Source organism: Heloderma suspectum, chromosome 5 (genome assembly GCF_057233095.1).
Source record: "Heloderma suspectum isolate Gila_16-S chromosome 5, 16-S_ref, whole genome shotgun sequence".
Lineage (NCBI taxonomy): Eukaryota > Metazoa > Chordata > Lepidosauria > Squamata > Helodermatidae > Heloderma > Heloderma suspectum.
Window position 1 is genome coordinate 193,610,802 of NC_139462.1, and position 13,244 is coordinate 193,624,045.

Consider the following 13,244-nt stretch of genomic DNA (forward strand, 5'->3'; position numbering starts at 1 on the left):
TAAGTTTGGAAGTTGGGACAGAAGAATTCTGTTGGAGAGTCACTCTCTGCAAGGACTTTATTTTTGTGAACAACTACATGGCAAGACTGGATCAAATGGCCAGAGTCAATGTATGGCAAATACTTTATTATCCCACACCTCCAGTGTATATGGTGAAGTGCTCTTGTGAAATAGATATCGCATGAGCTTTCAGGAACAGATCCCATAAGACCATTCATTAGTGTACAGTGTTTATTACTTTCCCATAATTTGCGGTCAATTCCTTTGACAAGACAGAATTCATTTTGAAATGAACTTGCATTTAAAAGTACATTAAAAGGCAATGCGCTTAAACATTACAGTAATAGTCTTGCTGATGCATACTCTGAAAAGACATGCACAATTCATAATCTGAAGACTCTGTACAAGGTTCTCCTCTTTATATGGACACATAACCTTCTTCGGAGCATAGAAGGGAGAACTACCACACTCAGACTCCCTTTACAAAAAGACAAAATAAAAGAAAACAAAACCACCAACTAAATATATTATCTCAGCCTGTTTCCTTCTAATTTTGATTAGCCATACATACATACATATAATACACCGTTAAGGAAAATATACATCCCCAAATTGGTAGAACAGTGCCCCCTTGACAACAAAAGAAACACAAAAGAGACAGTATAAAATTGCATTTGAGAAGACCACAGACTGATTCAAAGTGTCTTCAAAGCCAATAAGAAAAGGATACACACTTTTTCCATTTAACCAAACCCTATCAATAGTCCATGAGAGATTCTTCACATGTTTCACACAGTTAAAAAACAACAACATCACAGGACTGGAACCTCTCTCCAATTATCTTTTAGGTCGATCTATGTCATCAATAGCTGCTAATAGTTTCTGCTTTGCTTTTTTGTTGATGTGGGTTCCCAGACAAACATTCACCAGATTAGTCAATTGCTTGGTGGAATATTCCTGGCCAAAGGAAGCAAATCATGTTTTACTTTCAAGAAAACAGAATAAAAGCACCCAGAAAAAATGTAGCATGTTGTTAGGAAAAAATAAATAAGTTCTTCACCAAGGAAAGAACCTGTCACTTCTAGAGGAACGACTGAAAGCCATGTGTGAATACGGTTTGTGGCTGTGAAGCTTAGAAGGGCATTTGGCTACAAGTATGACAGATTATAATGGGAAAGCGCTTACAATTTTAGTCAAGCGGTGGATGGAATGCAATTCCATGAATATTTAAACATCTTAAGGCACTTAAAATTTATTTTCCATTCTTCAGGGAAAAATATGTGACACTGGCTCAGACTAAAAACAACTATGAAAACAGATACTAAAAAAATATAATGCCGTTTCAACAAATCTATTTTCAGTGCTTCTGTTCACGTTACCAATTTACCTAAAGGATTTGAGAGCAAATTAGTAATATTGTATCTGATCAAAAGAAACATGAATTTTGTAATAGTATATATAAGGATAATGGTTAAATCCTACAAAAGCACTGAAATGAGCCAGGACACGGCTGCCTATTTAAACAGAGCTCTCTCTCTTCCTTTAGACACTGCCAGAACATTTGAGTGATTATTTAACAGAGGTAAAGGTTTCAACGTTTCTCTTGGGTAAGGGAGAAGAGTGGAAATGCTCTCAAATTGGGTTTACTGAGATCCAAGAAAAGCAAATGTCTAACCAGATGGAGAGTAACCCAGAACCAGTGCATCATTTGGAAGTTTTAAAACTGCAAACAAATAGCTCCAACCAGCATATGGAGAGAGTGACTACGACTCTAACATTATTGTTTACAAACTGTGATAGTCACAAAGTGAGGGATGTACAAAAATAGCAAACAATAGACTCGCACATCTAACGAAACTATTCTGGTCCTGGCATAGGCTATTTGGACAAAGAAAAGAGGCTGAAACAAGATTTGCAGACGACTGGGGTGGGGTGGTGCGGGGGGGCTATGCTTCTGGCGACTTTTTGGCTTCTATTACCCAAGGTTAAAAAATAAATAAATTTCAAAGACAGGGACTAAAATTTACAGCTTAATTTTTGACTTGCACTCAGATGATTAATTGATGACCTTTGGTGCGTCTGTGCACTGTGTGCCTCAGATGTCTCGTTGAGTGAGAAAAGCAAAACACAGTTCTGGCATATCCAGTTCATTTTGTTTCCAAGGCTCCTTTGCTGCAGCATATGGTGTCCTTCCTAGCCTAGTAGCACCCAGAATCTCTCCCTAGCAAATCATCAGAGGGGTGTAAAAGGATTAGCCCAACCATTCCTTTGGATGACTACGTAATATCGTTTGTGTAATTTGCCAGCCACAGAATATGCTCATGAAGGCATTTGAAGGGTTAGACAAGAACACAGACCACGTTGTTGCTTCAAGCCTACTACCCACAAATCCCATCCAATGAGAGGAACGAAAGATCAGTTCTTACCCTGTGTTCCTTGATCCAGCGTTCCATGTCATTTTCAGTCAAATAATAAGCTTTGATGTAGGTCTCAACAAATTCCTTATCTGGAATAGGCCTAATATCTGTGAGCTTCTCCAGTTTCATTAAAAATTGCTGGAAGTCCAGTTGCATCAAGGCACGGCCCTCATTGCTACACTTCTTAACATTCGCATAACTAAGACAGATAAACGAGAGATTACGAAGTGCTCATGGTTGCCTGGTAATCGCTTTCTGATCTTTGTAGACCATTTATGGCGCAATCCTATGCATGTTTAAACAGAGAAAAGTCCTGCAACTCCCAGCGTTCCCCATGCTGGCTGGGGAATGCTGGGAGTTGTAGGCCTTTTCTCTGTTTAAACATGCATAAGATTGCACCCTTAGTGTAAGATGCAGTTAAAAGATATCAAGGAACTGTCAGTTACTATTGGGAATATTGTTTGCAACAGGAATGGTCTAGCTTCTGAATGTGCATCTAGGAAAAAATCTGGAATGCATCTCAACAGTTGAAAGTGATGTTAATACGTCTGTATTGATAAATGTCTGCATTGCTAAAAAGTAATGTCGGAAGAAGCCTGAGGGGCAGCAGCAGCTGTTTCTCCCTGGCAATAAAATAAAGAGGGAAGAATTTTAGCTAATAAACAATATCCTCACTTATGTACAGTGGTTATGTGCTCAGGCTCAGTTCAAGGATTGTATTCCCCATGAGTCGTATGCCAGCCAGCTTACAGATATCTGTGGTGTTATTACTGTAGAACTTGCACAGAACTCCAAAGCTATCCACCTCAAGATTAAGGTAGAGCACGCTCAATCCAAACACCTATAGACTAATTAGAGCCACATCATCCAAACTTTGGAGCATAAGAAAAGAGCACAAGTGAACCATGTGCAACAGATGTTTTAGATTACAACTCCCACTAGCCACAGCCAGCATGGCCAATGGTGGATTATGGAAGTTGTAATCCAAAAGATCTGAAGGGCACTGAGTTACCACTCCTTGGGCCAAGGGAATCCTTGGGTCAAGGGTGGGCAACTTGTGGCCCTCCAGATGTTCTGGCCTACAACTTCTATCATCCTTCACCATTGGCTATGCTGGCTAGGGCTGATGAAGTGCCGTAAGTTGCCCACCCTGGTTTAGGTGTTTATCTTTGGAAAGGATATCATGTCCTACTTACCCTTCCACAATAGTTCTATTGGCTAGTCGTATACAGTGTTCCCAAAGAATATTTGACACTGGCAACGGAATACGAACTCTCTTAGAAACCTCATTCATCCTCCTGTTAAACTGTTCAAATTCCTAATAAAATGTAAAGGACATATTAGGGGATTTTTACACTGGCCTAAATTCCTGCATTTAAAACGGAGCTTTCCGCTTCCATTTTAAATGCAGGATCATAACTGATGCCCTTTACATGTGCTTCCCATAGCATTATGTTTCCATGAAGAGGCATTACATATGCTCCAGGTTCAGCTGCTTGCTCCTGGGTTCCTGCCCCTTTCCCTCCCCTTGCACACTACTAGTGGATGGGGACTGACACATGGACAGCCCCTCCCCACCAATCTCCATCAGCCCCGCCTCCCTCTTCCATGCTTTTGGCCAGTCTCTGCTGCTTTGGGCAAACGCAGCAGCAGTCACAGCTGCCGCTCTGTTTTGAACAGGCAGGCTGAAAATGGCAAGGACCCAAAATGGCTCAGGTGCGGGAAGCTGAACGCCCATCAGACCTTCATCACCACCTTCGACATCATGACCACGCCCCCAACAACCACACTCAGTGCTTCATTCATGCTCGGGGAGAATTACACGGGGAGGACTTGATGCTCCATTTGCACGTATCTGGAAAAATAGCCCATTTTTTCCATTTGAGGAAAACACGGTACAGGTGGGAGGAAACAATGGAATAATGACTGGACAATGACGATGACATGTAATGGACCCACACAATTCAGTGAGTGAGCAACCACGAATGCGCAATAAACTTGAGGTGTAGAGATCCCCTTAGTCAGTGGTGGCACACCTTTCCAGCCATGAAAGCACAGCTAAGTGGAAGGAACTTACAGTGGCACAAATAACTGTACAAACCATGAAAAAACTAACTTAATTTCAGCTCAAATTCAACCACATAGAATTTAGTGGCTGAACTAGGTCTCTGTTTGGAACCTGTACCAAACTGGGGGAATGGGGAGGCTCACAGAATTCCGTGTTGGGATCAATATGGGTTTGATCCCATCTCACACCAGGTAATATTTGGAAGCCACCTTATACTAGGTCAGACTCCATCTAGCTCAGTACTGTCAACTCTGACTGGCAGCAGTGTTCGAGGATCTCAGGCAGAGACACCTGGTGCCTGATCCTTTGAACTGGAGGCTGAACCTGGGACTTTCTGCATGCAGGTTTGCCCAGAGAACCCTAGGATAGCATGCCCTTGGAGCACTAGAAGACCCTAGGGTAGCATGTCATTGGAGCACTCTGGGGCCTGCGACCTCTTTGCAGGCCCTGTCATAGCACAGACTGGTTTCTGAGTTTTGGACAAATTAAGCAGTTCATGAACCTGATTCATGTTGTGCTGGCCTTTCCATGTGTGGGAACATCCTGGGATGCACTTCTCTTGGGAACTACAGGTCTAATGCTGCTGCACACACTTGGATACAAAGTATCTGGCCTACTAGCTGTAGATCAGTACTGAATCAGAATCAGCAGGATTTGTGAATCCCTAGTTGTCATTAAATGCATACATGCACATATTCTAACTAACACTGGAATACTATGGCCCCATATTTGTTGCTTTAGTTAAGCATTAAAATGGGAAGTATTCGCCTGGATTTAAAAGCCTCCATGGTAGCAAATAAAACTGACCAAACATATAATTTGTTGATTGTTTGGTTAAAATAATCCACTGTCAGTGCCACTTGTCCAGGAAATGCAAAGCAAATAGAATGGAATGGCTAGAATCCTATGCACGCTTACTAGGCAGTAAACCCAGCTGAAAGCAATGGGACTGACTTCTGAGTAAACATGCTTAGGATTGAACTCTTAACGGAATAACACTTCTAAGTAAGTCTGTGAACATGGAGGTTCTTGAGCAGATTGACAGAAACTCATAATGAAAATAAGAGAGAGAAGGAAATTGCTGCATATTACTACTCAAGGTCAATCTGACCAGATCCTGGCAACACTGGCTATTAAATTAAGCTTGGATTTTCTTCTCTCTGTGCTGTCCTATGTGACAGGCTTCTCACATTCCCAACTAAGAGAATCCCACAGTGCACTTGTTCAAGGCATATCCCAACATATGACTTGGACTGAACCCTTGTGAATGTCTCCTCCACCCACTATTGGCACATGCCTCACAAACCTTTAGGTTTAATAATGAATAAACAAATATGTATTTCTTTAGCTATTACAGGACCAACAAATAGCTGGATGGACCAGAACATCTGAGTAAGTATGTTCTGCACAAACTACACAACAACGCAGTTACAGAAATAATTTCTCTCTTTGCTAGGTCATTTCAAGATAATGCAAGAAAAAATATATTTACTTTTAAAAGAGAATCTACATAAATATTGTGTTGCGACATGATTTCCTTTACATCCCATTTCACATTTGCCATTAGAAGTAGCATCTGTTCATAATCAATTGCTTTAGCAGCTACAATCCAGTATATAGGTTTACGCAGTTCACTGGCTGTTGAAACCGTCTAGAAGACAAAGTTAAACAGAACTTAGTTCAATTAATAGCATTTTTCTTACTATGATACAAAATACATCTAACAAACCACACAACTTCTCATCATGCTGTGTGCTGGTGATGTCAAATCAGGAAAATGAATGAAATCTACACTTAAAAAACAACAACAGTGAATTCGTGCAGAATCCTGACCTGTGAGTAGAACTGCTGAAGAAATGGTTTTTTGGCTGGAGGCATTACAGCATCAAGATGAGACTGGAGGTGCTCAAACTGGTCAGCCAAAAATACTCTGAGAAACAAAACAGAAAATCCATTGTGACTGACCTGGATACAAGACATTAGAGATGCTGATTGTTTTGCAGAGGACAGACAATGAAAGTATGAAAACCTCAGCTTAAAGCCCTTTAAAATCAGAAGGATGTCAATATCATATCTTGCAGATCCAACACCCAAGTACTCCTGTGATGGCCACTAAGCTTAAATGGCTTTAAAGGGGGATTAGTCAAATTTGCGCAGGATGTCTCTCAGTGGCTACTGGTCAGAATGACTATGTGCTCCCTAAAGAATCAGATGCACCATGCCTCTGAATACCAGTTGCTGAGGAATGCAAAAGAGGGCTGCTGCCTTCATGCCTGCTTGTGGGCTTCCCAGAGGCATCTGGTTGTCCACTGCAGGAAATAGTGGTGCTGTCAGGACAGGGCTCTGGAGCACAAGTCCAGGGCCCCACTCAGCAGAATGAGCATGAGGGTGACCTGACATAGCGGGTCTGGCTTACCATATTTCAAACTAAGTGAAGTAATACCAGTGGAGGCTGGTGGCTCTGATAGCAGTGGGGTAGTGAATCTGCTCCAGGTTTTAGTCAGACCCACTCAGAACTCTAAAGTTTTGTCCCTTGGATAGCTCCTTTAGAGTTCTGACTGGTTGGATTCACGGCCCCACTGACATCAGAGCCAACAGCCTCCACTGAATAATACACAATATATCTAAAGAATCAACCCCCATAAAACCATTAGGTCCAGAGTCTAAAATTACCTAAATGATTGGGAACATGATGCTAGACTTGACAGACCTTTGCCCCAATTCTGCAGGGCTGTTCTTATGTTCTTAACTAATATCCCTTTTGAAAGGAAACACACACTCTGTGGGAAAACTCCCAATGGTCCCAATGCTTTATCTCAGTTACAAAGTATTTACAAATTATTTCTAAATTAAAAGACTGCCTCATTTGCTAACAACATGCGCGCACGCACACACACACACATCTAAACAACATATTGAAAGGAAGTGTTTCGAAAACCAAAAAGAAACGCTTGGCAAAGTCAAGCAACAGTGGGGCAATGCTGTTGGTAATGCAATCAAACAACTGAGCACAGCTGCAGCAGCTTGTGCATTTTATGTTGTCTGAAACGGAATGGTACTCTCATGAGGATGTGACCCATGGCTCAAGAGCTGATCTAATATTCCTCTTATTTCTCCTATCTAAATGCTCAAATGGAAATGCTCAGCTCACACGCACTTTATCTCACTGTATGGGCTAGCTTAACTGTTTTCTCCTAAGAATAAGAGATGCCTTTACGTCAAAGGGACCCAGAAGAGCTGAGGAGGAAACTGCTTTAAGCATCAGCTAAGACAAGAAGTCTGGGCTCTAAGATGTTTTGGTACAGTATGTACCACGCACCCCTAGTTTAATGCTGTTAAGGGTATCACTAGTGGTCTGTGTTGTATCATTTGTGATATTGTGTAAGCCGCCTTGAGAATTTGCTTGAAGGGCAGGAAAGAAATCCCAACAATAAATAAATCAATTCCCATGTCACATATGTATCCTTGAAGATTCATTAATGTGATATTGAGTGTTCAGTACAGGTACATGTATAGGGTACATTCTCGTTTCTTACTACCTTCTTCCTTCCTTTTCCTTATGTGTCTACTTACACTACAAGCCTGCAATCAGGTTTTTGTTACTGTTAGATCTTTCTTGTATTTTACATCACCTTGATTTTAAGGTGCTTAAGAGAAGGAGGAGGAGGAGGGGAGGAGGAGGGGAGGATGAAAGCAGTGTTGTAGACTTTAAAGTTGAAGTAGCTGTTTAGAACTTAGGCATGCTTAGCTAATCTTTCATGAAGCAGATATCACCAGTTAAAAGGTTCCCTGCCTTTGCACTGCCATGGCCAAAACTATGTTGAGCCTAGATTTCTGTTCCTAGGAATGGTAGAGGAGGGCCCTGTCTCTTTCTTCTGTTTTCCTCACTCTGGGGAAGATAAACTTGTTCTTTAAGACTTTTGTTTGGTTTTGTGCAGGGACTTGAACCATCTTGCATGTTACATCACATCACGTTGTAATCATGCATCTTATGCAACCATACTAGTTTATTCTGTTTTCTATCTTCATTTAGTAAAGGTTTTTAATTTAATTCTGGTATCCATGTCGTCTCTCATTACGGCTTAGCACAGTGCCTCCTTTCTGTGAGATTTATCCCTGGACAGTCAAATAAATCAACAGATGATTGCAATGCGTATTTGGGGTAACACTCCCCATCCCTACAGTGTCACTGAAGCAAGATGATCTGCTTCCATGAAGTGTCACAGCTACTGACAAAAACCTAGTACCGTGAAAACTGCATGAAGTGGTTTAACAGAACAATCACAGGCGAAACCTAACCAAAACTAAATAGCAAGTGTCCAGAATAATTAGTTAATGTGTCCCTGCATTGCTGTCAGGAAGCAGAAAGAACGGTTTGACGGTTCTTAACGCACAAGGATTCAGTGGCTACCACTCTCTCTGCCAAGCCATACAGACTACTGCCTGATGTCAAGACTACAAGATGACTGAGATGTGGGATGGGAACTTTCTCCTTTCGTTCTTCAACAGCAGTCAGAGTTCCACCAGCATCAGAAGAGACCTCCTGCAACAACGAGGAGAGGAGGAGAGGTTAGAGCAATTGAAACATTATGAGCAGAGCTATGGTATGAAGGGAATGGAAACTGGCACGTCTAATTTCCATTCAGCTGGATTTAAGCTGCAACACAGATCCCTCTGAGGACCAAAGTTCAAAGCACACACACCATTGCTTCCATTTTAGTTTCCAGTGGACACAAAACCTGACCACAAGAACAAACACACTTCAATGGGCTTCTAAGGCAAGGAGGCCTGAGATTTGAGAAGCATAATTAATAAGACAGCTCATCTTCAGAGGTAGCAAACTTAGCCTGTACACTAACAGCAACCTTATACTATTCTTTTTCAACCCTATAACTGTTTTACAGATAATCAAGGAATCAATTTTCTAAGCTAGGACGTTGTTACATTTCACAAGCTCCGCATACATACAAAAATGCATTTTTTTATTTATTAGCAATGACTTCCTGGCTTGTTCAGTAGGAATTCCTGTTTTTGCTGAAGTCTCATTTTCATGTTATTCAAATGAATACTGAGAGAAACCTGACTGGAATCCATCCATCACAGCTGATGAAGATTCATCATTCACCAGGATACTAAATGGTTCCCTGTTGCTCCAAGCAAGTAAAATGCATTATGTTGTGGGAAAGAACAAATTAGTATAAACAAGTTATATGAAACTGCCAATTTTATAGAACGAAAATCTTTTGGAACAAATAAAATAATGCTTTCCCACAACATGAGATGACTCAAAAGGTAATACGAATGATTTACAACCTAGTAAGATTTTGATTAAGTCAGCTACCACCTTTCTTTTTATACCCACGTCCATTAAATGGAAACACAGATCATATTTAAAGCTTCCAAGCATGTGTTATTTTCTTAGATACACTGCTGAATACACAACCGAAGCAGACATCAAGTAGAGACCCATTTTAGCCACTGGATATGGATGGGATCCAAATTGCTATTTCATTACACAATCGCCTGAACTGGCCCAATGGATTTCTTAAAACTGTTTCTTTGGACAGCAGACGTCCCCATGACACATCACAAATCCCCTTTGATAGTTCCCACTGGAGTATATTACCATGTGGAGAACACAAGCAATAGCCAACTCACAGGCATCACTGAGAATTTGATTAAAGTTCCCCCAAGTAGGCAATATATCAACCACAATTCAAAAACAGCAAAGGGATAAAAGTGTGAGTGACATCTGGCAACCCTTACAGTAACAGGTAGAGTGATTGTTCAGTGGAAAAGGCTGGATGTTATTCTCTACAATGGCCGTGAATGGAATAGCTCCCACTTAACAACCAACTGCCTCAGTCCCACAAGACAATCAATGGTGCACGCAAACAGAAACCTAGGGTCCTTCCAAGTTAGGGTTTTTATCATGCAATCACCCTGCCTCATTCACAGATGACATCACCTTAGACTTGTAGCCCTCCTGTATTTTCCCACTGCTTCTTCCTTCTTTCTACCAAAAAATCCATTAAGGAAGAAAAGATTGAATAGCTCCACAATGTCTTGTTAGTGGATTGTGAGTGCTAGGAGGCTTCCATCTGGAAGTACCACTAGATTATGGGGTTGTTCACACATAACGCTAAGCTACCATGGGTTAATTTCCCCATGGGCCTTAGCAGAACACACCACCTGCCATTTTGAATATGCAAGGGGCAGTGGTGCGCTTGTAGCTTGCTGTGTCATGAAAACATGGCATCATGGGTTATTTGAGGGGATAGACAACCCTCAAATAACTCATACCTTGTTTCAGAGTTTTTGGAGGGTTGTCCATTCTCTCAAATAACACACAATGATGTGTTCACACAACACAGCAAACCATGGCCACCAGGGGTAGACACCATGCAAAAAGGGCACCCACAGGCGCCCAGCACGACACAACATGGCAGCCGCTATGGCTAAATTAAGCCATGGTGGGTGTTGTGTCATACAACCTAGGTCACTGAGTAGTTAAACACAGGAACACCGCCTGGCACCAATCTAGTGAAATCTAACAAACCCAATCTCCCCCATGAAGATTTGAATCAAGAATAACTGGACCTGAAGATCTAACTGCTTTAAGGTCCAGAATTTCCCTCAGCAATATATATGTGACCTTCTCTTAGCAACTATATTTTTCTAAGTATTTATTGCAGCAAACACCTCATCAAATGCAAAGCTGTGCTGTCTCTCCTGAACATTAAGAAAACGGAAAGCTGTGTCCTATAAAAATAATATTAAAGAAAAACACATCAGAGCATGTAAGGGGAATAAGAAACAAGCAAGGCGTTCAGGGCAAAGGGATGGTTACTGTGAAAAGCTAGCCAAGGAATCTGTGCCCAGAGACAACTCTCTTTGTTCCATGTCAGTCAACTTTTAAGTTAAAAAGCTATTTATATGTTAAAAGTGAAATGTGGTTCATAACTGAAACACCTCTCCAAAGATCAGCAGATCACAGTGCAAGAACGTTTGGAATGCCGATGCGTAAACACAGGCGTTTTAAAACAAAAACTGAACATTCTAAATGAAACAAACAGATATGTAGGATTCTCTGCAGCCAGAACTACATTTTATGTAACAGGTTTGTGAAGAATGGAAATGCGGAGTCAAACTGAACACTGTAATTTAAAGAAAAGCTTTTTTTAAATCCGTGGTGAATTCAGGTCCAGCTATAATTCTCATACGGCAAGCTGGGCCATTCTCAATGAAATAATGAGCTACGTTTATGCCCTCCCCCTCTGTGAGATTGCAGCACATGCTTTGGTTCTGGAAAAGAAGCAGTGCTCTAGCTGTTCCTCCCTACTTTACCATACTCCCCCCAACTTGCATTGCAGGGACATGCTGCGCATCCTACTGTCTTAACTGATAATGCTGGGACCCACACTTTCTTCTGTAGTATTTTACTTCAATGAGGTTTTACTGTTCCATCAAAAATCTGAAAGGGTTCTGTCACCCCCTCCAATTTCCCCTCTTTGATCCACCTATCCTGAAACTTTGTATCAAACTGAATGCCCCAATCAAGGCTTGGGAAAAGGGAAAGAGGGTGGTTTCTGACCTTGTGACTCCACTGGAAAAATCGGCAACTATTTTGTCTCTGGGATCAGACACAATTCAGTGGAGAACTCCAGCAACTCAGATGATTCCAGGGACTGGACAAGTTGCTCAGGATGCCCTTGTCTCCTTGTTTGCTTCTCCATGGCAAGGAGGAGTTAGCACGCCTTAGATAATGTGCAAATGCTTTCTGGAAAGGGTTTGAGCTACCCTGGTGGTAAAGCCAAACTTGCTATCACAGGCTCTGTGCTTCCTCTTCCCATCTCTGCAAGGTCCCTAAATGCAACGAGGATTATTCTGAATGAGGCATCATTCCCTGGAGAGGTATGAAGTTTGGTGGTTCTTTTCCTAATGCACAGTTGATGGGCAGAATACAGGTGCTACATCAGTCAAATTTGAGAGCTTCATGATGCTGGGCAGGAATGCCACTCAGCCTTCAAACTCATGACAGCAGGGGAGTTTGAGTAAAGAAGGGACTGCACACTTGCACAGTGATCATGACGATGGTAAGGCAAGACTTTTAACTCTTTGACAGACAATAAACCTTCCTAAAGAGCTCCAGCCGTTTTGCGTTTTTAAAGTCATACACATATCAAGAACATCACCTGCGTTTGTTTATTACATTTATATCCTGCCTTTCCTCCATGGAGCCCAAGGCAGCAGACGTGATCCTCTTCCTCTCCATTTTATCCTCACAACAACTCTGTGCAGTACATTAGGCCCAGGGACTAGCCCAAAGTCACCCAGTGGCTGAGCAGGGACTAGAACCTGGGTTTCCCAAGTCCCAGTCCACCACTCCAAGCGCTACACTCTAAGCACTGCACTCTGCGTGGGGCTGCCTTTGAAAACGGTTCGAAGGCTGCAGCTCATGCAAAATGCAGCAGCCAGATTGATAACAGGGACCAGAAGGTCTGAACATATAAGACTGAGTCTGGCCCGCTTGCATTCGCTGCCTATATGCTTCTGAGCTCAATTCAAGTTGCTGGTTTTAACCTATAAAGCTCTAGACGGCTTGGGACCACAATACCTGATGGCATGCCTCTCCGGAAATGAACCTACCCATGCGCTACATTCAACAACTAAGGTCCTCCTCTGTGTGCCTCCTCCAAGGGAAGCTCGGAAGGCAGCAATGAGGGAGAGGGCCTTCTCAGCGGTGGCCCCCTATCTGT

General features: G+C 42.0%; 1 protein-coding gene across 4 annotated transcripts in view; it reads right to left on the reverse strand.

The window, feature by feature from the left end:
* Positions 1–217: 217 nt before the first annotated feature.
* Positions 218–13,244, reverse strand: part of VPS50 (VPS50 subunit of EARP/GARPII complex) — a 108,668-nt gene continuing 95,641 nt past the window's right edge. For all 4 annotated transcript variants that reach the window (XM_084858837.1, XM_084858835.1, XM_084858836.1 and 1 more), the window contains 6 exons: positions 8,880–9,028; positions 6,319–6,415; positions 5,978–6,136; positions 3,614–3,735; positions 2,427–2,616; positions 218–957 (listed from right to left, as the gene is read on the reverse strand). In XM_084858837.1, the coding sequence (XP_084714963.1) occupies positions 838–957; positions 2,427–2,616; positions 3,614–3,735; positions 5,978–6,136; positions 6,319–6,415; positions 8,880–9,028 (837 nt within the window). In that variant the 3' untranslated portion in view covers positions 218–837. The remainder of the gene's footprint in view (positions 958–2,426; positions 2,617–3,613; positions 3,736–5,977; positions 6,137–6,318; positions 6,416–8,879; positions 9,029–13,244) is intronic.